General features: G+C 39.2%; 1 protein-coding gene across 2 annotated transcripts; it reads right to left on the bottom strand.

Annotated features, from left to right (window-relative positions):
• Positions 1–3,934: 3,934 nt before the first annotated feature.
• LOC113656727 lies at positions 3,935–25,852 on the bottom strand. 2 transcript variants are annotated; one of them, XM_027168105.2, is made up of 5 exons: positions 25,705–25,852; positions 11,284–11,544; positions 11,116–11,142; positions 7,744–7,803; positions 3,935–7,471 (listed from the first exon to the last, which is right to left on the bottom strand). In XM_027168105.2, exons 2-5 carry the CDS (start codon positions 11,537–11,539, stop codon positions 6,090–6,092), a joined length of 1,725 nt encoding a protein of 574 aa, XP_027023906.2. In that variant the 5' UTR covers positions 11,540–11,544; positions 25,705–25,852; the 3' UTR covers positions 3,935–6,089. The 2 variants fall into 2 exon arrangements, with proteins under 2 accessions (XP_027023906.2, XP_047657945.1); XM_047801989.1 differs by lacking the exon at positions 11,116–11,142.
• Positions 25,853–26,811: the final 959 nt, after the last annotated feature.

Here is a 26,811-nt window from a genome sequence, read left to right on the forward strand (position 1 = left end):
AGAACTAGCCGGCCCCATCAACAATCAGGGACCTACAGAAATTCTTGGGGTTTGCAAATTTTTACCATCGTTTCATTCAGAATTTCAGCAGCATCGTAGCTCCTCTTATGTCAGCATTGAGAGGTAAGCCAAAACTGCTCAAATGGACTTCAGAAATGGATAAAGCATTTAATAATCTAAAACAAGTTTTCTGCGGAGCACCAGTTCTAACCCATTTAGACCCAGAGAGGCCGTTCCTTGTGGAAGTAGACGCGTCGTCGACTGGAGTGGGAGCAGTTATTTCGCAGCAAAAGTGGAAACCTCCAACTCGTCATCCATGCTCTTTCTTCTAATACAAGTTTAACCCGGCAGAGAAGAATTACGACATCGGCGATCGTGAACTCCTGACCATCAAGTTAGCATTGGAGGAATGGAGACACTGGCTTGCCTTCACAGTGCTGACGGACCATAAGAACCTCCAGTATCTCCGGGAAGCTCAGCGGATGAACGCCAGACAAGCCAGGTGGGCCCTATTCTTTACTCACTTTGATTGTGTTATTGCTTACCTTCCAGGACACAAAAATTGCCCAGCTGATGCTTTGTCAAGGATGTTTTTACCCGAAAATGACCACACGCCTCCCAAAACCATTCTGCCGTCCAAGGTCTTTGTCTCTCCCATCAAGTGGAGCGAGGAGGACACGATCCCGAACACACCACCAGTACCACCGGGCTGCCCAGAAGGTCACAGGTATGTACCATTGTCTCATCATGTTCCTTTAATCACTGAGGCATATACTTCTCTAGGCACTGGTCACCCCGGAATACAATAAACCCTCTCGCTGATGAAACATTGCTTCTGGTGGCCCAGCATGGCTCAGGACATCAGAAGGTTCGTGAGGGGGTGTAAGGATTGTGCTATGGCAAAGACACCACGACACCTTCCCAGTGGAAAACTCCACCCATTACCCATTCCTCATCATCCCTGGTCGCATCTTGGAGTGTACTTCGCTATGGACCTCCCAGCCTCACAAGGTAATGCCTGCATTTTTGTGGTAGTCGATCGCTTCTCTAAGATGTTAAGACTCATACCCCTTAAGAGTTTGCCCACAGCCATGGAAAGTGCAGAGATGTTATTTGTTCATGTATTTCGGCCTGCCCGGAGACATTGTGTCTGACAGTGGTCCACAGTTTGTTTCCAGGGTCTGGAAAATGTTCTTCAAGCTCCTAGATGCGACCATCAGTCTCTCTTCAGGTTATCACAGACAGTCCAATGGCCAAACTGAACGGAAGATCCAGGAGATTAACCGCTTCCTCTGAACCTTCTGCCATCACCACCAGAACTCTTGGAGCCAGTTTCTCCCATGGGCCGAGTACGCACAGAACTCTCTACGTCAGCAGACCACCAACCTAACCCCGTGTCAGTGTGTGCTCAGTTACCAACATCCCTTGTTCCCCTGGACAGATGAGCCATCAGAAGTCCTGTCTGTCCAGCACTGGTTCCATGAGAGCGAGAGGGTTTGGAACTCAGCGCATCATCACCTGCTGGGGTCTGGCAGGCGCCAGCAACAGCAGGTGGATGTTTGTCATGCCCTGACACCCAACATCAAGGTCGGGGACAGGGTCTGGCTGTCCACAAAGAATATCCACCTACGCCTTCCCTGCAAAAAGCAGAGTCCCCAATTTATTGGCTCATTCGTTGTCGTAAAGGAGGTCAATCCGATAACCAACTCCCCTCGCACTACCGGATTCACCCAGTGTTCCATGTCTCTTCACTAAAAATGTATCACTCACCTGTCTCTCCTTCTCCCCTCACATGAACCCCCCCCCCCAGAGATGATCACGCCATGTACACCGTCTGGCAACTCCTGCTGGACTCCAGACGCCGAGGTGGCAGGTTAGAGTATCTTGTCGATTGGGAGGGATTTGGCCCAGAGGAACGTTCATGGGTCCCCAAGGACAACATCTTGGACCCCAAACTTCCACAATGCCCACCCCAACAAGCCCGCACCCCGAAGTAGAGGCCGCCCACCTCAGCGCCAGAGTTTGCAGCGGTCCTCAGGAGCGGACCCTCAGGGGGAGGTACTGTCATGGAATCGCCAGGTTCTCCCCTCACTCAGCAAACCAGATCCACATCACCTGAGTTCTGATCACCATCACCTGGTACCCGTCATTACCACTACACATAAAAAACACTCACACACACCTTGTCTGGTCTCATACATGCTAGCTGCTATTGCACGCTGTGTCTACTAATCTGACTCTTTATCTCTCTTTATGCAGTAGTAATCCAAGTTCATCGTCCTCCCAAGAAGCTAATCCATGTGGGTCTGTTTCCAATGATCCTGTGTGTGTGTGTGTGTGTGTGTGTGTGTGTGTGTGTGTGTGTGGGAGCTTCGTCTGCAGTCTGCACTATTTCACCATCGTTCACCTCATTTCACTACCCACTATCAATAAACTCTGTCTCTGTTGTCTTCTGTCTGTGACACATGTGTGTCAGTATAAATTACCTCAATGTGTGTATTAAAACTCTAATTATTTTGATCATTAAAACTCGGATTGTATTTTAAGACTGATTGCATTATGATAGTGGACTAGATGCTAATAAACAATCCCATTTTGAATATTTTAACTACAGAAAAATCTGGTACCCTGTTTTAATATTTTGAATGGAGAGTTAAAAAGTTAAATTTAATCAGCTTCATAATCCAAAACTGAATATGAGGAACTTTTCCTGATTAAATATTGGTATAAATATTTTGGACTTTTATAATGTTGACTTTTAAACTCTCTAATAGAAATATTACAAGAACTTACTCTGTGGCCCCTCGGGGTCCCTGTTTTCTGTGGGATGTAAATAGAAAACTCACACACTTTCAAACTGAGTGAAATTTATATTACTCATATTAATAAAACGCATGTTACTAAAACTCCAGATATTTCTGAGCATTTATAAGGTTCAGTGAAGAGGCTTTAACCAGTTCTTCAAACATGTCTGATTCCTTCTCCTTCAGCCAATCATAGAAGCAGACAAAGTGACAGAGTGCTATTGAGACAGCCAAAAATTTTACGGGTGTTTTCTTGCTTGGTTTGTCATGCATTTTATAGTATCATGCAGTTCATTGTGTATATGTCTCTTTGGTAACACTTAATAATAACTGCACACTATTAAGCATTAGTTAAGCATAAGTAAATGCTTAATTAATCATTTACAAAGCATTGTTCCTTCATTAGCAAACAGTTCTGTCATAAACCACTTATTTAAGGGGTGTCTGTGGTTCATAAGATCATTTAGAAAGTGTAAGTAATTATTAAGATATACTGTAACTGAGTGTTATTAAATGCTTTATAATCACATATTACTAATATAAATCATGATTAATTCAGTGAATTAAAAACCATTTACCACTTTTTAGTTAACTATTTTGTGAGCTCACCTAAAGCGAGGACTATCTACTGTGTCTTGTAAAGCAGTTGAAAAGGAGATTTAAAGGCTCTGTTAACTGCTCAAAAAAAAAAAAAATGGAATCAAACACAGCACAGTGATACAGTACATAAAAAAACATGTATTCCAAGATACAAACATGGAACTGTACAACTTTACATTTCAGATAAAAATGCAAAAATTAAACTAATCTCATATAAAAATAAGCTACAAAAAGAAGAATATTAGCAAAATATCAGTACCATGAGTCACAAAAAGTGCAAAACAGCAATTCTGTTAACCCTAGATTATTATGTGTTTTGTTTTCTTAATAATTCCCCTTTATTTTATCTCTGCAGTTTATTTTATTTGTAACGACATCCCGTTTTCCTGAAATTGGAGTCCAGTCTGTTGTCTGTTTTTAGGCTGAAATGTGTTTAGTGGTCTGGGATGCATCCATATGATAGCTGTGTATCCTGTCAGAACAGCAGTGCTGAGTGCTCAGTGCTTTATATTTCAGATAAAAATGCAAAAATGACCCTCTTGTATCTCATATAAAAAAAATTTAAACAAATGAACAAAATCAAAGATCATGTAAATGGGCAGAATAAACTCAATAAATGCAATCAAATGAAGAAAACTCAAATTTAAAGAATTAAATAATTCATTGCAGTCACAAAAAAGTGCAATAATTCCACATATGATCTTTGCAAAATCTACATTTCAAACTGAAGGCTGAAAACCTACATTTTTTTTCTTTCCTATTGAAGTAGATAAAGATAAACCCAAAAAGATAGATAGACAGAGCAATAAGGCATAAAATTAATTCTACAAAGATTTAAAGTACTAAATTTAAGTTTCAAAAGATTCTGTGCAAATCTGGAACTAAATCTAAAAAATGTAAAAGTAATAAATTTAAATGCACAGTGTTACTAAACATGACTGGTCACGTGAAGCTATAAGAGCGGAAAGAGGCTATAAGAGCAGCGAGACTCCTCGCTATATATCTTACTTTCCATCCTGTGCAGTCATCCTGTGTGTTTACAATTACATAGAATCAAGATTTTAGCAGTCAGGATTTCTCTTGATACATTTTGAATATAATCCTTCGACCATAAACTAAGAGTCTAAAGCACTGCCCCTGACCAAAAGGTATCAGACATCCCGACAACTAAAATCTTGATTGGTAGTGCTGGGGCTTGAACTGTTGGGCCCTTGAACAAGGCCCTTAACCCTCTATGTTCCAGGGGTGTTGTATAATAGCTGATCCCGCACTCTGCATTCTGACTAATTGCTGGTAAAAATGTGAAGAAAAAATTTCACTTTGCTGTAATGTATACTGTATGTGACAAAAACAAAGCCTTCTATTGTAACATGTTGACATAATGTCCACAACAGAAAGTCAAGATAAGACTTATTTATTGCCATCACTTTTTTCATTTTAATAATGAATAAAGTCATTTGAATTCTATATTTTTATATTTCTGTAAAGCTGCTTTGCGATATCATTGTAAAAAGTGCTATACAAATAAAATTTCATTTCATTGAATGTGGACACTTGCATAGGATGAAGCATGAGCCACACAAGATTAACTTAAATAATTTATTAAAAATAAAGACTTCTAACTAAAGACTTGTGTTTAGGAAGACTTGTTTACAACAATTTTTAACGTATCAGTAGTAAGTTTTCTGTATATGACAATATTATTCAATACTTTAGTCATTATTTTCGATGTATAAAGTTAACATGAAATGCTCATATTCATTTACAGATGTCTTACGCAGGAGTTTTATCCTAGAGAAGAAATGTATTAAAACTGAGAAGCAAACTGCATGAGTCGGTCTAAGCAGATATTTTTAGAAATTTTTGTTTTGTTTTGTTTTGTTTCTGTATGTATAAGGTTTTTAACGCTCTACAAAAGTGGCTCAGAAATACAAACACATCCCCAAACCTTGGAAGACCTTAAGTGGCAAGTATTCACAAGCTTGGCCTATGGGTTAAATGAAGGAGTCAGACTTAGACCTTCTTGTCTTTTCAGGGTCCTCACAATGGGAGGCCTTGTTTTTATTAAAAGTAGTGTAATACAGATAGATGTGTGTAATATATGTAAAGTAAAATAAAAGAAAATTACAAATAAAATCTCCTTCAAATAACCAAACAGTATTATGATAAGCAAAAGTAATTAAGGTGCAAAATGTAAATGTAATTAATCACTGGGAAAACAGGATGTTACAAATAAAATCCAGACCCAACTGTAGAGATAAAGTAAAGGGGATTTATTAAGAAAACAAAACACATGGAAAACAAATGATCTAAAACAGAAACCAGTTAACAATACACAAAAACACAGGTGTATATATATAGGGAGGGCAGTTACTGAGACACAAGGAACAGTTTTGCAGAGGCAGGAACAGATAAAGGATAGGGTGGGGGAAACAAGCATGATACACAAAATAAAAACAAAAGCACATGGCACAAGACAAACAAAGCCTGCTAAAATGTCCCCCTAGTGTTCAGACAGGGAATAGACCAAGCTGTCCATAACATGCACCTGCTATGCCCAATGCTTGTGTAATGCCTTGGATAGATTTATCTCTTTTTACACCTTCAGAATTATTTGCTTTTCATCCTTAGGCATTCATTATATTTACAGTGTTCATTTACAAGTTTTTAGATTTTTTACTGTACTCAGACGAGAAAGTACAAATTCTCTTCCTTCTGAATCATTTTGAACATTGCAAGAATGGGAGCAAATGCTTCAAATACAAATCTTGTACACTTATCTATAGGCACTTTGGTCTCATCATATTCAATCTGATGTTCAGTAGGTTTTTTAGGACCTAAGATTATTGCTTTCTTAATATTGCACACAAACATTTGATAATGGACCAAGGTCTTAGTGCTGGTGGAAGTATTATCATTGGCAATAAAGATAATTTGGCTCTCAGGAGTTGAGTCCTTATACACCATGACATTTTCAGCAATAAAACATGGTTTATCACTGTGTTCTACCATGTTTATGATTGAAATCTGGTCAAATATTTTCCTTAACTCTTCCTTAGAGCCATCACATTGTTTCAGTGCCCAGTCATGAAGCAGATTATCCTTCTCTTCTTTCTTCTTTTTTTTCAGGTATTTTGACTTTTCCCTCCTTTGTGTCGCTTTAAGCTGATCTTCAATATTTTTGTTTGTAGTTAGTGTGGTTGTGTCTGTATATTTTGCTAAGTTCTCTGTACTACTAATTTGTGTATAATCTTCAACTGAGCCTATGTTGCTCTCCGGCAGCTGCTTTGAATAAAAATGCTCAGGGTCAACCTCCATTTGTTTTTGCACATTTTGCTGCATGATCATGTTTCCACATCTTTCTGACTCATTTTGCCTCAGATTTGGTCCATATGATCTTTGAGGTTCCTCATCTGTCTCTCTAATGTGTGTATCCCGCATGTCTGTTCCTCCAAGTCCATCTTCTATTGGAGTCTCTTTTTTGGTGAATGGTTCATTTTTTTTCAGAAAGCCATCATCATACCTTGAGCCATTTGGTCCACATGATCTTTGAGGTTCCTCATCTGTCTCTCTAATGTGTGCATCCTGCATGTCTGTTCTTCCAGGTCCATCTTCTAGTAACGTTTCGTTTTTGGTGAATAGCTCATTTTGGTGCTCAGAAGGAGAAACATCTTTATGCCTTGACAAATCTGATCTTTGAGATTGCTCTTCAATCTCATCAGTATGAATATCCTGAACATCAATTTTGTCCACATTCTTTTTGTGATCAGTCGAGCTTTGAGCTTTTCTACATTTCTTAAAAAACATTTTAAGTGTGATTTTAGGGAATTTTGCATCCTTTGTTGTATTGAGAAATGTGTCAAGTTCCTTATTTTTCCGTATTTCATCAATATTGTCAGCATTAAAGCATAAAGAATTTTTGGGTTCTTGTTCTTTTAATTCTTTTTTCAAAACTTCCATGCTCCCACCAGTAAGCTTTCTCTCTAGTCCACACAGCAGCTTTTGGTTGATGTTGGGGTCAGAGACCCAGTGTTCCAGTTTGGGGAAGGTGGATATCATCTTGAGATCTGTTTCAGATTCAGATTTTTTTTTTATTTTTTGTTATTGTTTTTGTTGTATTGTAAGAAAGAAAACAGCTTATTGTCCATTCATAATAATTTTAACCCAAATAAGGCAAACAATTTACATAAAGAATATTTTATCTGCTTTCACTGAAAACCTTTTGCCATGAAAACAAAAACAATTTGGAATTTTTAACATTTCATTTACAGACATCTAAAAACAACATTAAATAATGGTTTAATGTAATTTTTAGCATAAATAAAACTTCTAAACTTACCAGGACGTTTTGTAATTTTATTATCCGTTTCATCCACATTCTTGAGTTTTGCACGTTTTCCTGTATAAGAAAATAAATAAAATTATGAGACAACTAAAACAAAGATAAACGTACCATCTAAAACAACAAACTCAAAGGGCTGTACTACTACAGACGTCAATGATTTGACTAAAATGTTTTACTAAAATGTGTAAAATGTTTCTGATCTTGCATGTTATCAGCTTAAATGAGGAGAAACACACAGTTCAGTTTTTGTTATTGAACATACTTCTAGAATATATTTATACAGATATAGAATCACTGATGTTGAAATGCTGCTCTTTCGACCTATTGAGGGAATTCAATGCTATTTTTATCACCTCTGTTTACATCCCACTAGTGGACATGCAGTTGGCACTTGGTGATACACACATTAACACATTACACCTCAAAAAAACCTCAAAAGAGAGGTTCAAGTGCCATTTTTAATATTGCTGGGGGTTTTAATGACTGTAAACTATTTTCAGTTGTTTTGGAATTCGCTGGATGATTTTTATCCTAAAATAAGGGAAGTTTACAAAACAAAACCCATCCTCATTTTGCTGTTATTGTCTCTAGTGTTCAGGCACACAAACTCCTCCACCAAATTAAGGTGGCAGTTCAAGGATGATTTTTATCCTAAAATAAGGGAAGTTTACTAAACAAAACCCATCCTCATTTTGCTATTATTGTCTCTAGTGTTCAGGCACACAAACCCCTGAATGATCCTGAATGCATGCCTGAATGATCCTAGGAGCTACTGGGGCTTTCTGCCCCTGGTAGGGTCTTCCAAGGCAAACAGGTCCTGGGTGACGGGCAAGACAAAGAGCAGTTCAAATACCCCTTATGAGAAGCTTACTATCAAGGTCCAAGATGTCGCCCGGTATGGCGCAACCGGCCAGGCTCAGCCCGAAGGAGCGACGTGGGGCCGATCTCCTGTGGGCCCACCACCTGCTGGAGGAACCGCAAGGGGCTGGTGCAATGTGGATTGGGTGGCAGTTGAAGGTGGAGGCCTCGGCGACCCAATCCCCGGACACGGAATCTGGCTCTAGAGACATGGAATGTCACCTCGCTGGGGGGAAGGATTCTGAGCTGGTGTGGGAGTTTGAGAGATACCAACTAGAGATAGTTGGGCTCGCCTCCACGCACAGCTTGGGCTCTGGAACCCAACTCCTTGCGAGAGGCTGGACTCTCTACTACTCTGGAGTTGCCCGCGGTGAGAGGAGGCGGGCTGGTGTGGGCTTGCTCATAGCCCCCCAGCTCAGCAACCATGTGTTGGAGTTTACTCCGGTGAATGAGAGGGTCGTTTCCCTGTGCCTTCGGTTCGGGGATAGGTCTCTCACTGTTATTTGTGCTTGTGTCAAATGGCAGTGTAGAGTAACGAACCTTCTTGGCGTCTCTGGAAGGGGTGCTGGAAAGTGCTCTGACCAGAGACTCCATCGTTCTACTAGGGGACTTCAACGCTCTCGTGGGCAGCGACAGTGAAACCTGGAGAGGCGTGATTGGGTGGAATGCCCCCCCCCCGCCCTGAACCCGAGTGGTGATCTGTTATTTGACTTCTGTGCAAGTCACAGTTTGTCCATAACGAACACCATGTTCAAGCATAAGGGTGTCCATCAGTACACATGGCACCAGGACGTTTCATCTGACCTCCGGCCGTATGTCTTGGACACTCGGGTAATGAGAGGGGCGGAGCTGTCAACTGATCACCACCTGGTGGTGAGTTGAATCCGATGGCAGGGGAGGAAGTTGGACAGACTTGGCAGACGCAAACGTACTGTGAGGGTCTGCTGGGAACGTTTGACAGAGTCTCCGGTGAGAGAGATCTTCAACTCCCACCCCCTGGGGAACTTCAACCAGATCCCAAGGGAGGTTGGAGACATTGAGTCCGAGTGGACCATGTTCTCCACCTCCATTGTCGATGCGGCAGCTCGGAGCTGTGGCCGTAAGGTCTCCGGTGCCTGTCGTGGTGGCAATCCCCGAACCCAGTGGTGGACCACGGAAGTAAGGGATGCCGTCAAGCTGAAGAAGGAGTCCTATCGAGCCTGGTTGAATGAGAGGGTCGTTTCCCTGTGCCTTCGGTTCGGGGATAGGTCTCTCACTGTTATTTGTGCTTGCGTCAAATGGCAGTGTAGAGTAACCAACCTTCTTGGCGTCTCTGAAAGGGGTGCTGGAAAGTGCTCTGACCAGAGACTCAATCATTCAACTAGGGGACTTCAACGCTATCGTGGGCAGCGACAGTGACACCTGGAGAGGCGTGATTGGGTGGAATGCCCCCCCCCGAATCTTCTGACTTCGACTGGGGACATCCTCGGACGGTGGAAGGAGTACTTCGAGGCAAAGCTCTCTATTTACCAGTCGATCTACGTTCCTACCCTCACCTATGGGTAGGAGCTTTGGGCCATGACCGAAAGGACAAGATCCCGGATACAGGCGGCCGAAATGAGTTTCCTCCGCAGGGTGGCTGGGCGCTCCCTTAGAGATAGGGTGAGGAGCTCAGAGTAGAAATGCTGCTCCTCCACATCGAGAGGAGTCAGCTGATGTGGCTCCTGGACGCCTCCCTGGGGAGGTGTTCTGGGCATGTCCAACCGGGAGGAGACCCCGGGGAAGACCTAGGACACGCTTGAGGGACTATGTCTCTCAGCTGGCCTGGGAATGCCTCTGTATTCCCCTGGAAGAGCTGGAGGAAGTGACTGGGGAGAGGAAAGTTTGGGCATCCCTGCTTAGACTGCTGCCCCCGCGACCCAGCCCTGGATAAGTGGTATAAAATGGATGGATGTCTCTAGTGTGTGACTTTTATATTTTCTCTTGAATTGCTTTGTTGTTTCTTATGTCCTACTACCTTCTCATTGTTGTTTTATATTGTTTACTATGCCAACTCCCTCATTATACCTGAGAAAACTGAACTAAAGAAGAAATACATTGCATGCAAGTACAAATGACAATAAAGAAATAATACAGAAATAAAGATCCTCTTGACCTCTATGGAATGTTGAATAATAGGATGTGCTGGATCAAGTGCTATTCTGTACACTGCTAAAGAATGTGTGGATTAAAACTCTAATTTTTGTGATCATTACAACTCAAATGATATTTTAAGACTGATTGCATTATGACAGTTGACTTGATGCTAATAAAAAAATCTCATCTTGGATATTTTAACTACAGAAAAACCTTCTACCCTCAGTGTTAATATTTAGAATGAAGAGTTATTTAAAAATTAAATTTAATCAGCTTCATAATCCAACTCTGAATATGAGAAACTTTTCCTGATTAAATATTGACATAAATATTTTGGACTTAAAATGTTGATTCTGAATATAAGTCTTTAATAGAAATATTTCAAGAACTTACTCTGTGGCCCCTCGGGGTCCCTGTTTTCTGTGGGATGTAAATAGAAAACTCTCACACATTTTCAAACTCAGTAAAACTTATATTACTCATATTAATAAAATGCGTGTTACTAAAACTTTAGTTCCAGATATTTATGAGCATTTATGAGGTACAGTGAAGAGGCTTTACCCAGTTCTTCAAACATGTCTGATTCATTCTCCATCAGCCAATCATAGAAGCCATCATATTGAACTGTGCTATTGAGATAGCCAAAAATTTCACGGGTTTGATTTTGCTCGGTTGTAATTTTTTTTATATTTTTATACATTTCATTGTGAATATGTCTTTTCCCTAGCAGAGCATCAGCCAGGTGAATGGGATTCCGTATCTTTTGTATTATTTCTTCTCTGTGGTCCATCAGAAACTTTTTTTTTCCTTCTGCCATGTTGACTGTTAAAGAAGAAAAAGAAGAAAAATGTTATAACTATATCACAGCACATTAATGAACAAAACCAAACGAAACATTATCACATTGTATTCAATTACCTGCCTAAAGCTACATATACACTTAATTTTCTTTATTATTTAATTACTTCATTATTTATCTGATTCATTATTTAAAAAATATTATTCTAACATATAAACTACTATAGGTTATGTTTGTAACCCGAATCCCTGAGAAGGAAACGAGGCGAGTCATCATGGGTGGTACTTATGGGAACTGTTCATGGAAGCTCATCACCCACAACGAGGACCATCATGTCAACCTCTCACTGGAACAGTCTGTTGTCCCCTCATGCTTCAAGCAGTCCACCATTGTTCCTGTCCCGAAGAAACCCCAGCCTGCCTGCCTCAACGATTACCGCCCTGTAGCTCTGACCTCAGTAGTGATGAAGTGCTATGAGAGACTTGTCAGAGACTTCATCACTACCAGACACACTGGATCCACTACAGTACCGCCAGAACTGCTCTTCTGAGGACGCCATTGCTCATCTTTTCCACACCATGATGAGCCACCTGGACTGTAGAAAAGGGAATTATGCGAAAATGCTGTTTGTGGACTACAGTTCAGCATTTAACACCATAATTCCCTCCACGCTGACCTCTTAGTTGGAGGTCCTGGGACTCAGCCTGCCGCTGTGTCAGTGGATCTCCAACTTCCTGACAGACAGACCACAAGCTGCATGGGTGGGCAAACATACATCATCCACCCTCACCCTCAGCACTGGAGCCCCCCAGGGTTGTGTTCTGAAACCCCTGCTGTACTCACTGTACACTTATGACTGTGTGGCCACTTCCAACTCCACCACCATCAAGTTTGCTGATGACACTGTTATGGTGGGCCTGATTTCTAACAACGACGAAACAGCCTACCTACAGGAGACTAAAAACCTGGAGAGATGGTGCCAGGAGAACAATCTTCTCCTGAACGTCAGCAAGACTAAAGAGTTGATAGTGGACTTCAGCACAAAGCAGGAGCGGTCATACCAACCTCTAACCATCAACAGGACCCCAGTAGAGAGAGTGGATAGTTTCTGGTACCTTGGTGTTCATATCACACAGGACCTGTCTTGGTCCTTTCACATTAACACCCTGGTGAAGAAGGCCCGGCAGCGTCTGTACCATCTGAGATGCTTGATGGACTTCAGACTACCCTCTTAGGTGCTAAAGACCTTGTACACCTGCACCATCGAGAGCGTCCTGATGGGTAGCATCACTTCCTGGTTCACCATGCAGGACAGACGAGCCCTCCAGAGGGTGGTGTTGTCAGCTGAACATACCCTCCCCACTGAGCTCCCTGACCTGCAGGACATCTACAGCACGCAGTGCCGGACCAGAGCCAGGAAGATTGCAAAAGATCTCATCCATCCCAACAACAGACTCTTTTCTTTGTTGCGTTCAGGGAAACGCTTCCGCTCCCTGAAAGCAAACACAGAGAGGATGAGGAGAAAGCTTCTTCCCGCAGGCCATTCGGAGTTTACACCAGGAGACACCCAGGATCTAGCAATGGACCTCTCTCCCCACTGTTCTTTGCACCCCCCCTTTTTTGCATGGACACTTTAATTCTGGACTGTCACTGTCACTTAACTCTGGACTTGCACAGCACAGTGCCACTGTATACACTTTATACACTCCACACACTATTTACACACCATACTGCACCTGGACATTCTATGGACACTTTAACTCTGGACTTGCACAGCACAGTGCCATTTTATACACTATTTACACACCATATTGCACCTGGACACTTTAAGGACAATCTTCAAATACCATATAGATCTATGTATATGCATATTATGCATATGTATATACATTATTTCTTCATCTATATTTTCATATTTTTATATGGTTTTCTTATATAGTTTTCTTACATAGTTTATACTTATTATTTTATTTCTTGCTTTTTTATACTTTTCATATATTTTTTATTCTTATACCTGACAGTTGCATAAAGCATTTCATTGCATATCGTACCCTGTATGTACAGTATGTGTATGTGACAAATAAAATTTGATTTGATTTGATTTGAAGACCGCTTCCCACGTACCAATGAGGAATTGAGAGGTTCAGTCATCTATTTGCTTTAAATGAAAGATTAAAATCATGGTGTCTCTTTGTTGCTTTCCTATGTTGATGGTCTGCACTCCAGCAGAACTGGAGTGGAACTCCTTTTGGACAAGAAGATTATAACTTATAACTAATGTCACAATTATGATAGCAAATTTTCATCTCTACTAACTGATACACATAGAGCCTATTCTATAGAAACCATGTCTGTTCCCCGAACAGTGAAATCATAAAATAAACTCACTACAAGATCTACAAATAATCTTTATCACAGTTAAATCAGAAGAATGTCAAATAGGCAAACAAATCAATTCCTAATGTGTGGGCTTCTAAACATTAGATTGCTTGTGTCCAAAGCACTGATTGTAAATGAAATAATCTCAGATAACAGACTTACTGCACTCTGCCTTACTGAAACCTGGCTTAAACCAAATGACTACATCAGTCTAAATGAGTCTACCCTGTCAGGATTTGTCTATAACATAGGCAGGCAGGCCGCGGTCCAATCCGGACCCAAACCTACAGCCAATACAAAAGGTTATGATTTAAAATTTGACGAAGCGCTTTTATTTTAACCGGCACAGCTTTTGCAATCTTTACAGTAATGGTAGTGGAAACGCACAGAACAATTGCAATACGGGTTAAGCCATCCCATGTGATACCACTCAGCCAATCAAGTCTCTGCATTCCTGAAGTACACTGCGACTCAGAAGTGCAAGACTGATGAGAGAGAATTAAAGTTACACGGGAAAGAAAGATAGCGATACGTGTAGAAAACAAAGGGAGACAAACAGAAGAGTGAGACGGAGAAAGGGAGAGAAACAGTCGAGTGAGATGGAGAAAGGGAGAGAAACAGTCAAGTGAGACGGAGAAAGTAAGAATAAAAACAAATGGCTCTCTCCAAAAAAGAAACGTGGACAGCGAAAATAGAGCATTTAATCCAGAATGGACAGACTCATTTCTGTTCATACTTCCCACTTCACACTAAATATGACCAGTCCACCAGGATCCTGAGTCACACATTTACTGCCCAACAACGTGCTCATGAGTGTTCCCTCAGAGTTGCTTGCATGAGTGCAGTAGCTGAAACACTACTTGAGGGAAAACAAAAACTTTTTATTAGCATCTAGTCCACAAGAGCTTTGTAATAAAATAAAGCAAATACCCATGTTGGCATCATCTGCCACAAAGAAAAGTAAAATATTAGCTCAGGATGTGCTAACCCAGCTAGATGAAGCCATGCATAAGGCATCGTGTGTAGGCTTAGCTGTGGATGAGTCCACTGACATGTGTGACAATGCTCAGCTGTTAGTGTATGTCAGATTTTTCAACACAGACCAGAAAGCATTCTGTGAAGACCTGTTGGGTGTCACTCCCCTTCAGACCAGTACAAGAGGAGAAGACATCTATCTGGCCATTAAGGAGATGTTATCAAAGAGAGGAATAGAGCCAAAACAAATGGTCTCAATAACCACAGATGGAGCCCCTGCTATGATAGGGAGAGAGAAAGAAGCTGTAGCAAGGCTGAAAGAGGACAATCCTGAGCTCATAGCTTACCATTGCATCATTCATCAATCTGTCCTCTGTGCCTGTGTTTCTTCTTTTGTTGACTTTATTGATAAGCTGACTGTAAACTTCAGCAACCGTTTTGACAGCTTAAGCTTTGGACAGCAGCTCAACATGTTCATTCAGAACCTGTTTCTCATCACAGATGGCAGGGGGTTCTCAAAAGATGTCACACAACATTTTAAATGGGTAAATGCTGGGTCTCTCCAGATCTCCAAGCAGATGTGGCCCTGAAAGAGCACTTTGTAAGAACTGACCCTTCTACTTTCTGGCTCCAAATCATCCCTGAGACAGATTTCCCAGGTCTGAGGAAAGTAGCCCTATACATCCTGACCATGTTTGGCACTACATACAACTGTGAGGCAGCATTCACTACAATGAACATAATCAAAACTAAATATCATTCCAGGCTCAGTAATGAGCACCTCCACGTGTGTATGAGAACGGCCCTGACTCCATTCAAGCCCAGGTTTAAAATCCTGGCAAGCCAAGCAAGAGCTCAGTTCTCTCACCGAACAAAAAGTGGGGGAGAGGGATATAAAAGGGAAAGTTAAGCACTTTATTTAAATATATAGTTTTCACATTTTATTTATTTTCTCTTATTTTGAAATGTAGCCATACTTTTATTTATTTAATGAGAGAACCTTATACATATCTACAATAATACATATGTTCAGTTCTATGTTACGTGACAATAAATATTGTGAAAAAGTTTTTGAATTGTACGGAATTTATATGATTTGACAGTCAGGTATTGAATGCTTGCAGATGTTGATACAACTACTAGGCTACTTAAATATATATCACACTAACTAGTTACACTGTAAAAAAAACCTTACTAAAAGTTATCTAGATAAAATTTTAAAAGTAAACTGAACTAAAATATTTTTATTTGAAATGCTCAGGAATAATACTTAGTTTATTCAACAAATATGTTGCTTCAATGTTGAAAACTGTACAATACTAAAAATGTTTTGTTGAACTTACATTAAAATGTAAATTGCGTTAAAGCGTGCGATTCTTGTTGGCGCATATGCACTATGAACGTGGAGCGCATGGCAATTTGAGATTTCAACTGCGGGGGTTCCTGAAAGGGCATCATCGCGCCATATTAATCCACTTGTTTCTGCTGAGTCACAGGTAAGTGTCAATCATTTTCATAATCGAATAACTCATATTTTTTATTTAATATGTGATGTGCTACCAAGCTAACTCCCTAATCTCTTTTACTATTGTACTGTTGATGTGAAGAAGCGTGCCGGTTCAAAGCAGTCCAGCATGAGTCATACGTAAGTTATGTATTAATCATTTTTTAATTATCATCTAATTTAACGTCATAATTTTTGACTTGTAAGCTTTGATGTGGGTGTACCAAAATAACTATCTATTTGAATTTAGCTGCTTGTTACTGATTCCGTGCAGTTATGTTAGCTTTGTACCTCATTTAGAGTTTTGAATGCTGGGATTTGAAACAAATAGCGAATTCAAACGAGTCATTTGTTTATTTTAAAAAAAAGTCCACAAGTAATGCAATGAGAGCTTGAAATTACATTGAAAAAGTGTGAAATTGCTGAAACAAATGTTTTTGCAAATTAGTAGTTCACTAATGAAAGAAAAATATGGAAGTAATGCAATGCAAATATTGTAAATTTTCAAATCCTGATACAGAGGTCTTGGTAAAAAGCATTACAGGCTTCATCATGGACGAGGTCACAAAGGGGCAAACTGGCCCTGCCTATACTCAGATTGTGTCTGCTCATTTAGGACATCGGGTGCTTTAAAATCACATTTATCACGCAGCCACACCTCCAGAACTATTAGGCAAGTCAATGTAAAATTCAAATGTGAGCTGTGTGAGTTTGAAACTGTTTGTAGTGAAAGCGAGTTTTTTAGACATCTTGGAGGACATCTAAGGAGTCATGAATCTGTACGGTGTCCTTTTTCTGGCTGTGAGTATAAAACCAACAAGCTGACAAATTTTACCTCTCACAAGAGTAGGAATCACAAAACTAACACAACAAAAGATATAAGAAATTCAGTCAGTACTGTAACTAAGAACATTTACACTGATACAGACCTTGATGACAGTCATGATGATGTTGAGCAGCCCTCACAATCTGTTCTGCAGGCAACTGAATTTGGTTATGAGAGTGTGGATATTGAAACTCTACAGCACAAACTGGCCTCTCTGTTTTTGAAAATGCAAACAGTCTTGCATGTATCTAAGAGTGCCATTCATAGCATTATTGAGGAAATTCATGATATATTGTACTTTTCCAAGTCTCTTGCTGTTGAAAGCATCAAAAATATTTTTTTCAACCACAAAATTGATGCAGATGCTTGTATCCTCCAGGAAATTAGCAGTGCTATTTTTGAGACCAATCCTCTTCTCCTGATTACAAAAGAAAAAGGTAGTTTATCTACAGAACATAGAAGGAACTTGTATTTCAAAGAGCACTTCTCTATAATTGAGCCAACAGAGTATCTCTATGACAGAACACACAAAAATCACTTTGTTTATGTGTCTTTATATCATGTATTGGAACGCCAACTTGGTCATAAAGATATTTTGGATAAGATTGTGTTCAGTGGAGAGTCTTATCCTGAACATTTTGAGTCTTTCCAAGATGTTTCTTACTTCAAACAGAACAGACTTCTGTGTGACAAAGACCTTGCAATATCTCTGGGACTGTATGTGGATGAATTTGAAGTTTGCAATCCCTTGGGCACTTCAAGAAAAATTCACAAGATGGTTGCCGTTTAATGGGTCATTCTAAACTTGCCTCCCAAATTTCGTTCTAGTCTTTATTCCATTCAGCTTGCTGTCCTTGGTAAGAGTGATGATGTTCGGCACTTTGGATATGATAAATTTCTTAATCCATTGCTGAAAGATGTAAAGTTTTTGGAGCAAACAGGAGTTTTTGTCCCTGCTCTGAGTCAATACGTAAAAGGAACAATCTTTTGTGTATGTGCTGATAATCTAGGTGCCCATAGCTTGGCAGGCTTTCAAGAAAGCTTTAATTCAGACAATTTTTGTAGATTTTGCATGATCAGAAATCATGAAGTCAAGTCTGGTCAGACTGAGATGAGTGATTTCAAATTAAGAACTGTAGAAGAACATGATTCCTTTGTGCAGAAAGTGCAACATGTAAGTGGTGTGAAAGGGGAATGTGCACTAAGCAAGCACTTGTCTTTTTTTCATCCTGTCACAGGTTTCCCACCTGATGCATTACATGACTTTTTGGAAGGTGTTGTGCCTATTGAGTTGTCTTTGTGCCTGAAAGATTTGATTTCAAAAGGAAACATTTCATTTGATGAGCTCAATAATCACATTAACTCATTCCCGTACAAAGATTCAGACAGGGTTAACAAGCCAAAGGTATTAACTAAGTTATGCTTCTCCAAGGGTACTGTAGGTGGAAACGCACACAAAAACTGGACACTTTTACGTTTGTTACCTCTAATAATTGGTCAGAAAATCCCTCAAAATGAACCATCTTGTGAGATTCTAATGTCATTCTAACGTCACCTGAAAGTCATAACTGAGATGGTTCTATCTTCAAAGCTTTCAGAGGAGTCTTTGTGCTACATGGAAAGCAAAATAATAGATCACCAAAACTTACTCACTGAAACTTTTCCAAACTTTTCTTTACGTCCAAAACATCATTTCATTAACCATTACCCACATTTGAATCGTTGTTTTGGACCATTGGTGTCACTATGGACAATGCGCTTCGAGTCGAAGCACAGTTACTTTAAAAAAGTAGTCCATGACACTCATAACTTCAAGAATGTTCTACTGACACTTTCCACAAAGCATCAACAAATGATGGCTTACTATATGGATGGTGAGGACCTTTTTAAACAAACGGTATTTGTAGCGAAAGCAAAGGTTTTCACAGTTGCTTCCCTGGAAGCATCAATTAGGACCGTGATTGAGAGAAGTTATCCAAACATGAGTCAAGTGTCTCTATCCTCTGATATTCATTTGCATGGTGTTCGATATAGAGCTGGCATGATTATCTCTGCAGGACAATGTAGTTTCTTGCCAGAATTTGTCAAAATATTGAACTGTGTAGTGACCTCCCAAAAAGTGTCATTCCTTTGCACAAAACTGTCATCCTGGTATCTTGAGCATTTCAGATCATTTGAGATAAAGGGAAGCAGTTTTAGTGACATTCATGTTCTTGATCCTGACATGCTGAATGACTTTCATCCATTAACAGCATACAATGTTGGTCTGAAAGTGTTTGTGACTCCAAAAGTGTTTTTAACTCATTAGGGGCTGATAACAGTAAACAATTTTGTCTGTATTCTTGTTCAGACATGAAATGTTTTCCTCTCAATAGATTATCTTTTCTAGGGTCCATCCACAGATGTTATGAATGTATTCTTGTACATTTATGATTACTTCTTTTTTTATTTTGGGTTGTGTGTTCTGAACAGAGTATGTTGTTGCGGGTTCACATTTCCCCTACCAACATCAGGAGGGTTGAGCTTCCTCAGAGGCCTCAGTCAGTGGACCAATTGAAGTCTTTCCTTATTCAGACGTTACAAATAGAAAATGAAAAGTTCTCACTACAATTTGAAGACCCAGACTTTAACAATGAACCTTGTAACTTGAATGATATCAAAGAGCTACCAGCAGAGAAGGCAACCTTACGTCTTCTGTGGGAAGAGGTATCTCCTACACAGCACACTGAAGATTTTAATTCAGTGTCTTCTCTTGATACAGCAAGCCTGTCGAGCTGTGAAAGTAGTGATTGAAGCCCTGAATCATCTGTGTTAAGAAACCTAAGAAGTGCTGAACAGTGGCCATCAACATTTAACATACCTACTTTTTCCCTCGATGTCGAACTCAGGCTGCGTAAAGCCAACGAGGTTTACCAGGAGACAAAGAAGCCACTGAATGTCCCAAGAGATATGAAGTCTCAGATTCTGGACAAGATTGCGCAGGTCATTTTTGAAATCAAAGCCTACCCTGATGCCTATGAGATCCAGTCGGTTGCCGCTGCTCTAGTAGAGAAACACTCTTGTGTTACAGAACCTGGCAAACGCACAGGTTGGGATGGATGGGTAATGAGTATAAAGTTTAAGCTTGGTAATTATTGGGCCAAACTAAGGGAAGCTGGTTGTTCTGAAGTTAGTGTTAACCGTAAAAGAAAATCTTGTAATCTTGGGGTATGACAGAACGGGTCTACATGAAAAAGCCTAAAAGAGCAGAGGTAAATTTTTGGCCTAACCATCCTGAAGGCCAGACAGAAGATTCACTTGAAAAGGAGAGACTTGCTACGATTAATGAAATGAAGAAAAGAAAACTGGACTTGACAGTCATTCACAGACAGATGAAAGAAACCTTTTCTCTTCGCCGCAAAGAAGTTGTTGAAGTTCAGCCACTAGTAGAAGACATTAGAGAGAGATGGCCTGGACTTTTTGTAAAAGAAGAAGTAAGTAACTGAATGGCAATTATGTTCTGGTTATCAATCAAGTAATGAATGATAGCAATAAACATTACCTTTGTAGTTGTTGATATAATTTTTATTATTGGAAATTCTGACCTTTTTATATATTTATATTGGAAAATGTTCTGATTATATATAGTTTTTTTATTGTTTTTTTTTTGTTTGTTTTTTCTAAATACTGTAGATCTGCATGGAGTTTTTAAGGATCTGTAACATAGACCTCCTAAAAAAGTTCAGCGAGTCACTTGATAAATATACAGCACCTCTCCTGAAACTCTACAGAAAAAGGAGAGATTCATTGGGTCCAGAAATGAAGACACTTTTGGACAAGCTGGATGAGCAGGTACTCTTTAAGATTCATGAATGTACATATTTAAAATACCGAAGTACAAACAGATTCCTGAATAGGGTCATTAAAGCTAGTGTGCTCTTTCGTGGTCTATGTTTTATGGGAATCCAATTGAACTGGTTAATTTTAGCAATAAGTCAAGTCATTGTCATTTCTACTATACACAGTGGTACACAGTACACAGGTAAAATGAGACAACGTTCCTCCAAAACCCTGGTGCTACACTAAACAACAACATAGAGCAAAAACACAACACAAGCTACATAAAGTGCATCGAGTACAACCTAGTAATTGTATAATTATATAGTAATTATAAACTATATAATTGCATTTGTATACAATTTCATTTGTTCCCCACTGTAAAGGCATTGTGCAATTAATCAAAAATGATCCTTTTTACTCTCAATTTGAGATTCCTGTGTTTAATCCATAAGACTTCTTAAAGCATCTGCACCCTTTAGCAACTTTCTTCTTTTGAGGTCAGCGATATTGTCACTCAACGAAAAAGAGCAGCTCTTGAGGGACTGCCACTTGTTCTGTGTGAAAATGCGGCTTTCTTGCTCAAGATGTGTCTGGCAAGTTGCCCTTTTCAAACTTTATTTCTAATTTGGTAGAACGCTTAGCATTACATTTGTTCATTTTGTTTGCACATTATAAAAATAATAAAGCTGCAAGCACCACCATTGCACGGGCACTAATAACAATTAGTAATTACGTTTACATGTCAATTAATGCCCCCTCCTATTACTTAATCTCCTAGAACACTGACCCTGAAGACCACAGCACCAGAGGGGTAAAGATCGGAGTCCTCACTGTGGTTGAAGATGATGTTGGCACTCCTGGTTCACTGGCCACTGTGATAAACTATGCAATAATCCTGGAAGAGGCCACTGTTCTACAGGATATACCAGATCTGCCAGAAACCTTTGCTTACTTGTTCGGTCTCTTGTATGCACTCAATATGGAATACCCAAAATAACTGAAATATACTTTTGAATTCATTCAGAAAATCTTCATGGATCTTGGTGGTACCTGCTCTGTGAGAGTCCAGTCACTAAAATTAAAATTGTTGTAGTTGACGATTTTGCAGATGTCACTGAAGCTATGGCAAATGGGACAATGATTGTTGCTATTATACTTTAGTAATTAAGTATTTAAAAAAACATTATTCTTTATAACAATGTATCATTTGATTCAGATTTTGCAGCCTTGATGAATAGTTTTGAGTTGAGTTTTTTTTGTTTTTATCTGGCTGTACTGGTACAAACTATTTTTTCTGATACACTGTTACATATCCTACTTTACCAAGTGTTTAGGTTTATTCAGATGCAGTGTTAATGTATTCTCAATGTTGATTTGCCAAAATAATACAAAATGCTATATAACGCTTGAACCTTGAACCTTTGAGTTTACTCTGATGCTTTTATTAATGTTTGTTTTGGCTGTTTTATGTACTTTGGCAATCAGTTGAATAAGAATACTTTATACACTGTTTGACTGGAGTGTGGTTAGAGGTTTTGCTCAGATTCTTTTACATTTGTCTGTTTTGGGTTTTTAGACAAAATATTACTTTGTTTTTGTAAGCTCATCTTTCATTTTATGTTGAAACAAACAATGTTGTAGTTTTCATACAGTTCACAAAGTTTTCCAATGATGTTTGATAACATTTGAAGTTTAGTACAAACATGCCTAATACAGAAAACATGTATGTCATATAATATACATGTAATGTTATGTTTTGGACAAACTATTAAAAAATGGAGAGGGAGAGAAATTTGTTGTGGTTTATTAAATTTTAAATATGAAAATAATTATGAATACATAATGGATCAATCTGTCCTAATTGCATTCAGTAAACAAAAAATATTTTGTTTTGTTATTTGTTAAGTAAACTTGACAATATGTTGTGAGAACTAAGGATCTTAACAAAATACTTTGAGTTGCATGGTCTTCCCCTGTTTGTTCAGTAAACTCATAAAAGTGCTTGTGATAGGTTGCCTTATTATTTTATGTTAACTCAACTTTTTTTTTTTTTACAGTGTAGACATTATGATCTTCTGGACTTTTGCTTCAAGAAATTTTATTATGTATTACTCACTCTCACTTACTCACTCATTTTCTACCGCTTATCCGAACTTCTCGGGTCACGGGGAGCCTGTGCCTATCTTGGGCATCGAGGCATTATGTATTATGTATGTATTTTTAAATGTACTTTATTAAATGTATAATTAATAATATGAATAAAATAAAAGGATTTGTCTCAAAAACCATCGTGTGAAATTAACTATTGCAGTGGGATCAATGAAAAAACAAATGCAGTGTCAAAGTAATTATTTACATTTACATATACATTCACTTTGTCCCATGAGGAAATGTTCTAGATTAAATACAGTATTTTTGTTAGTGGACATCAGGGCACAACCTAAAGTGAGTAAGTTGTAAGACTTTATTTCAATTAATTATATTATTTATTAAATTAGGAGAGGGGAATGTTAAGATGTCATGTGTTAATGTTTGCACTGTGGGGCACATTCTAACACTGCACTTGTCCTCTATCAGGGTACTAGGTTATGTTTTATTTAGAAAAAAGGGCCAAATGCTTGTTAGACAAATAATGTTAAAGAAAAGAAAGGCTTCAAACCCCAGAGGAAAAAGGCTTGTGCCCCACATTCAGGGCCTTGTCCACACTCAGGTGATTTATGAGCCGAGTGAACGTGCAAATTCACTCCCTAATGCTAGGTGGCGTTTAATGAAAAAGAGAAATATTCTGGTACACAAGGTGGCCCTGTGCAGCTTTATGCTTCTGATTCTCACTTGTCAAATATTATCTAATTGATCTGTAATTTCTCCCCACAACTATTATCTCTTACTTCTTAACGAGATTTTTGTTTGCAGTCACCACTGAGACCAGCAGCTCTACATCCATCATGCCTGTGGTGTCAGTGTGCGCCCAGAAAGAGCACTTGAGCACCCCCAATTGGTGTTCTACTATAGCTCCAGCAGCTCCAGGCATGTGAACAAAAGCACCCAACTCATTGGTCGTCGCATCAAACAAAAATAAACAACAAAAAATCCCAAAAACAAGCCTGAGGCATTTTTTTAAAAATGGTGTTTGTACACGTCGGTGTCACGCACGCGCACATTTGGCACCCTTGTTTCACTATTACTTGTGTAAGAAGATGTTTTAGGACCAAAAACAATTAAATCTACTTCAATCTAAGCACGTTTTCAGATTATTGATGCCACAAAAGTGATTATAATTCAGAAAAAGCACATTATTATTATTCATACTTGCATATAATGTGAGCCTCTCCAAATAGATACACTTTAAAGACAATCATAAAAACACATTTATGTATACATGTGGTGGGAGCGGTGTGGTGTGTTAGGAGGTGTGAGAACTATACAGCTTATCACACACAAACCCAAGTTTATCTATTTGTAACCAATTCGACTGCGCCACCTGGGAGGGTTAAACCCAGGAAATAGAAGTAAACCCCAGTGTTTGTTATCAGAACACACAAGTTCGATTCTCTTATAAATAAGTGTAGGCAAGAAACGTGGGCATCATATAAAAAGTACAACGTTTATTGAATACTTGCAATTAAAATAAAAACTCACTTAAAATATGCTCAATCCTAAAGAGCCCTTACTAACAGCTCAAACCAACATTACAAAAACAACAACAAAAAAAGAAGAGATGTCTTCACTGTTAAGAAGGTCCAGTGACAGACAAATACACAAATAACGACGATCAAATGAAAGAAATAATAAACAACCACTTTACGCAACTTCTAAACAGACAAAACAAAATATCACAATTAAATACAGGGCTGGGGTTATCCACCGAGGTGATCACCAGGGTTAGTTATCCAACCGCACACTTCCACCCCCCCCCACACCCCCACACCCCCACACCACCCCCCACACACGATCGTCCACCCCAGAGTAGACCAGAGCAGGTCAGTTAAAACTATCCCAGAAACCAGACGGCAGCAGCAGAGGTTCCAAGTGCGGATAGATGAGTTCACGAGGATCAATTCACCGCTCAGGATACGCAGCCCTGAAATAACCCGCTGAAAGGTGGGCAGTAAACAGATCCGAACACCAACCGACAGGGACACACACAATGATGAAAAGAAAGGCTGAAATGCTATCGTAACAGAAAAAGGGGAGGATACGGACGTGACGCTTCCCAGGCTCAAAACCAACCCGCTCTAAATAGTGCCTGCTCGACACTGATTGGTGGTCATGAGCGTCAATCACCACTCGTACCTTATTCATACGGTCACATATACACTATTGTTCACATATATTTTCATATTTTATATAGATTTTGTATAGTTTAAACGTTATTTATCTACCTCCTTTTAGTTTTTTTTTTTTATCCCAAGTTGCATTCCTTTTTCCTTTTATACTTGAATATTAATTTATACTTGACAGATGTAAAAAAGCGTCACGGCATGTCATAATTTTGTATGTATGTGTATGTGACAAATAAAATTTGATTTGATTTGATATGACGTGGAGAACAAATCAGAAAAACTGCTTTTGTTCCTTAATACTAACTGTATATAAACTATATGTGTAAAAGACTTAGTAAAATAAAATAAGCTGCTTTATCCTGACTAGTTAATAAGTTTTATAAGTGTAAATTCTTACCTGCTCCAGACAGCTGTGTATCAGATTGTGTGCTCTATACGGACTTAATAAAGGACTTCCTAGAACAATGAGACAAAGAAACGCCTTAACATCCCGAGAACCAATCAGCATCCACTGAAGTGGCGCGAAAACCAATCAGCATCCACTGAAGTGGCGCGAAAACCAATCAGCATCTACTGAAGTGGCGCGAAAACCATTCAGCATCCACTGAAGTGGCGCGAAGACGACAAACACTTTCGGCTTTGTTGTTTTTTTCAGCAACAGAAAAGTTCAGATAAAAGTAAAGATAAGAGAGAAGACAAGCGGTAACCTGTGTGACTGATACCTCTTGTTCACGTGGCATTGAACAAAATGTGTATTTTGTGTTTGATGTCGTTATGCAATAAAAGAGAGAGAAGGGGGGGGGGGGGTTTCTTATTCAAATTCTATTGGTCCGGACCAGGGGCGGTTCTAGGATTTCATCTTTAAGGGTTTTAACAAGAAGAGTTTTATATTATATATTATATGACTACATAGTAAGCCAAAAGTTATGGTATTAGTTAAAATGGACACCAAAATTTTATGCATGATGTAATGATGCCAGTCTTGAATCAAATCAGTTCATGTATGTGTGCATTCTCTACAAACAGTGTGTCCAATGAATGCAGTCATTAATAAACTAATATTCACAAGACAAAGACCAAATCAATAAATGTTATTCTTATTTAGTATTGAATTGATTGTTTGCATTAATATTTTGTTTGTGCTACAACTCTGGTAATAAGAATAGTGACATTTCACTGCTTTTGGTTGCCGTCTTTGCGGCTTTCCGCCGATTAACGTTATAGATAAACGCCTCCAGCTCTGACTGCGCGTGCACGCTGCGCGTACCTGTGCTTCTCCGTTCAAATAAAGCAGACAGCTGAAGACGCACTTTTGAAAGACTACAACACACGCGTGTAAAAGCAAAGTAAAAAAAAACGCTCTTGGATAAAACGGATAAATAATTTTGTTTATTTATGAAAGTAAAAAGTATACTTTTAGTTTTAGGGTGGCTGAGATCACAGACAGGGGGCTGGAGCCACCTTAAAAAAGGGTCTAGAACCGCCTCTGGTCCAGACACAATCA

Source organism: Tachysurus fulvidraco, chromosome 16, assembly GCF_022655615.1.
Source record: "Tachysurus fulvidraco isolate hzauxx_2018 chromosome 16, HZAU_PFXX_2.0, whole genome shotgun sequence".
NCBI classification, from domain to species: domain Eukaryota; kingdom Metazoa; phylum Chordata; class Actinopteri; order Siluriformes; family Bagridae; genus Tachysurus; species Tachysurus fulvidraco.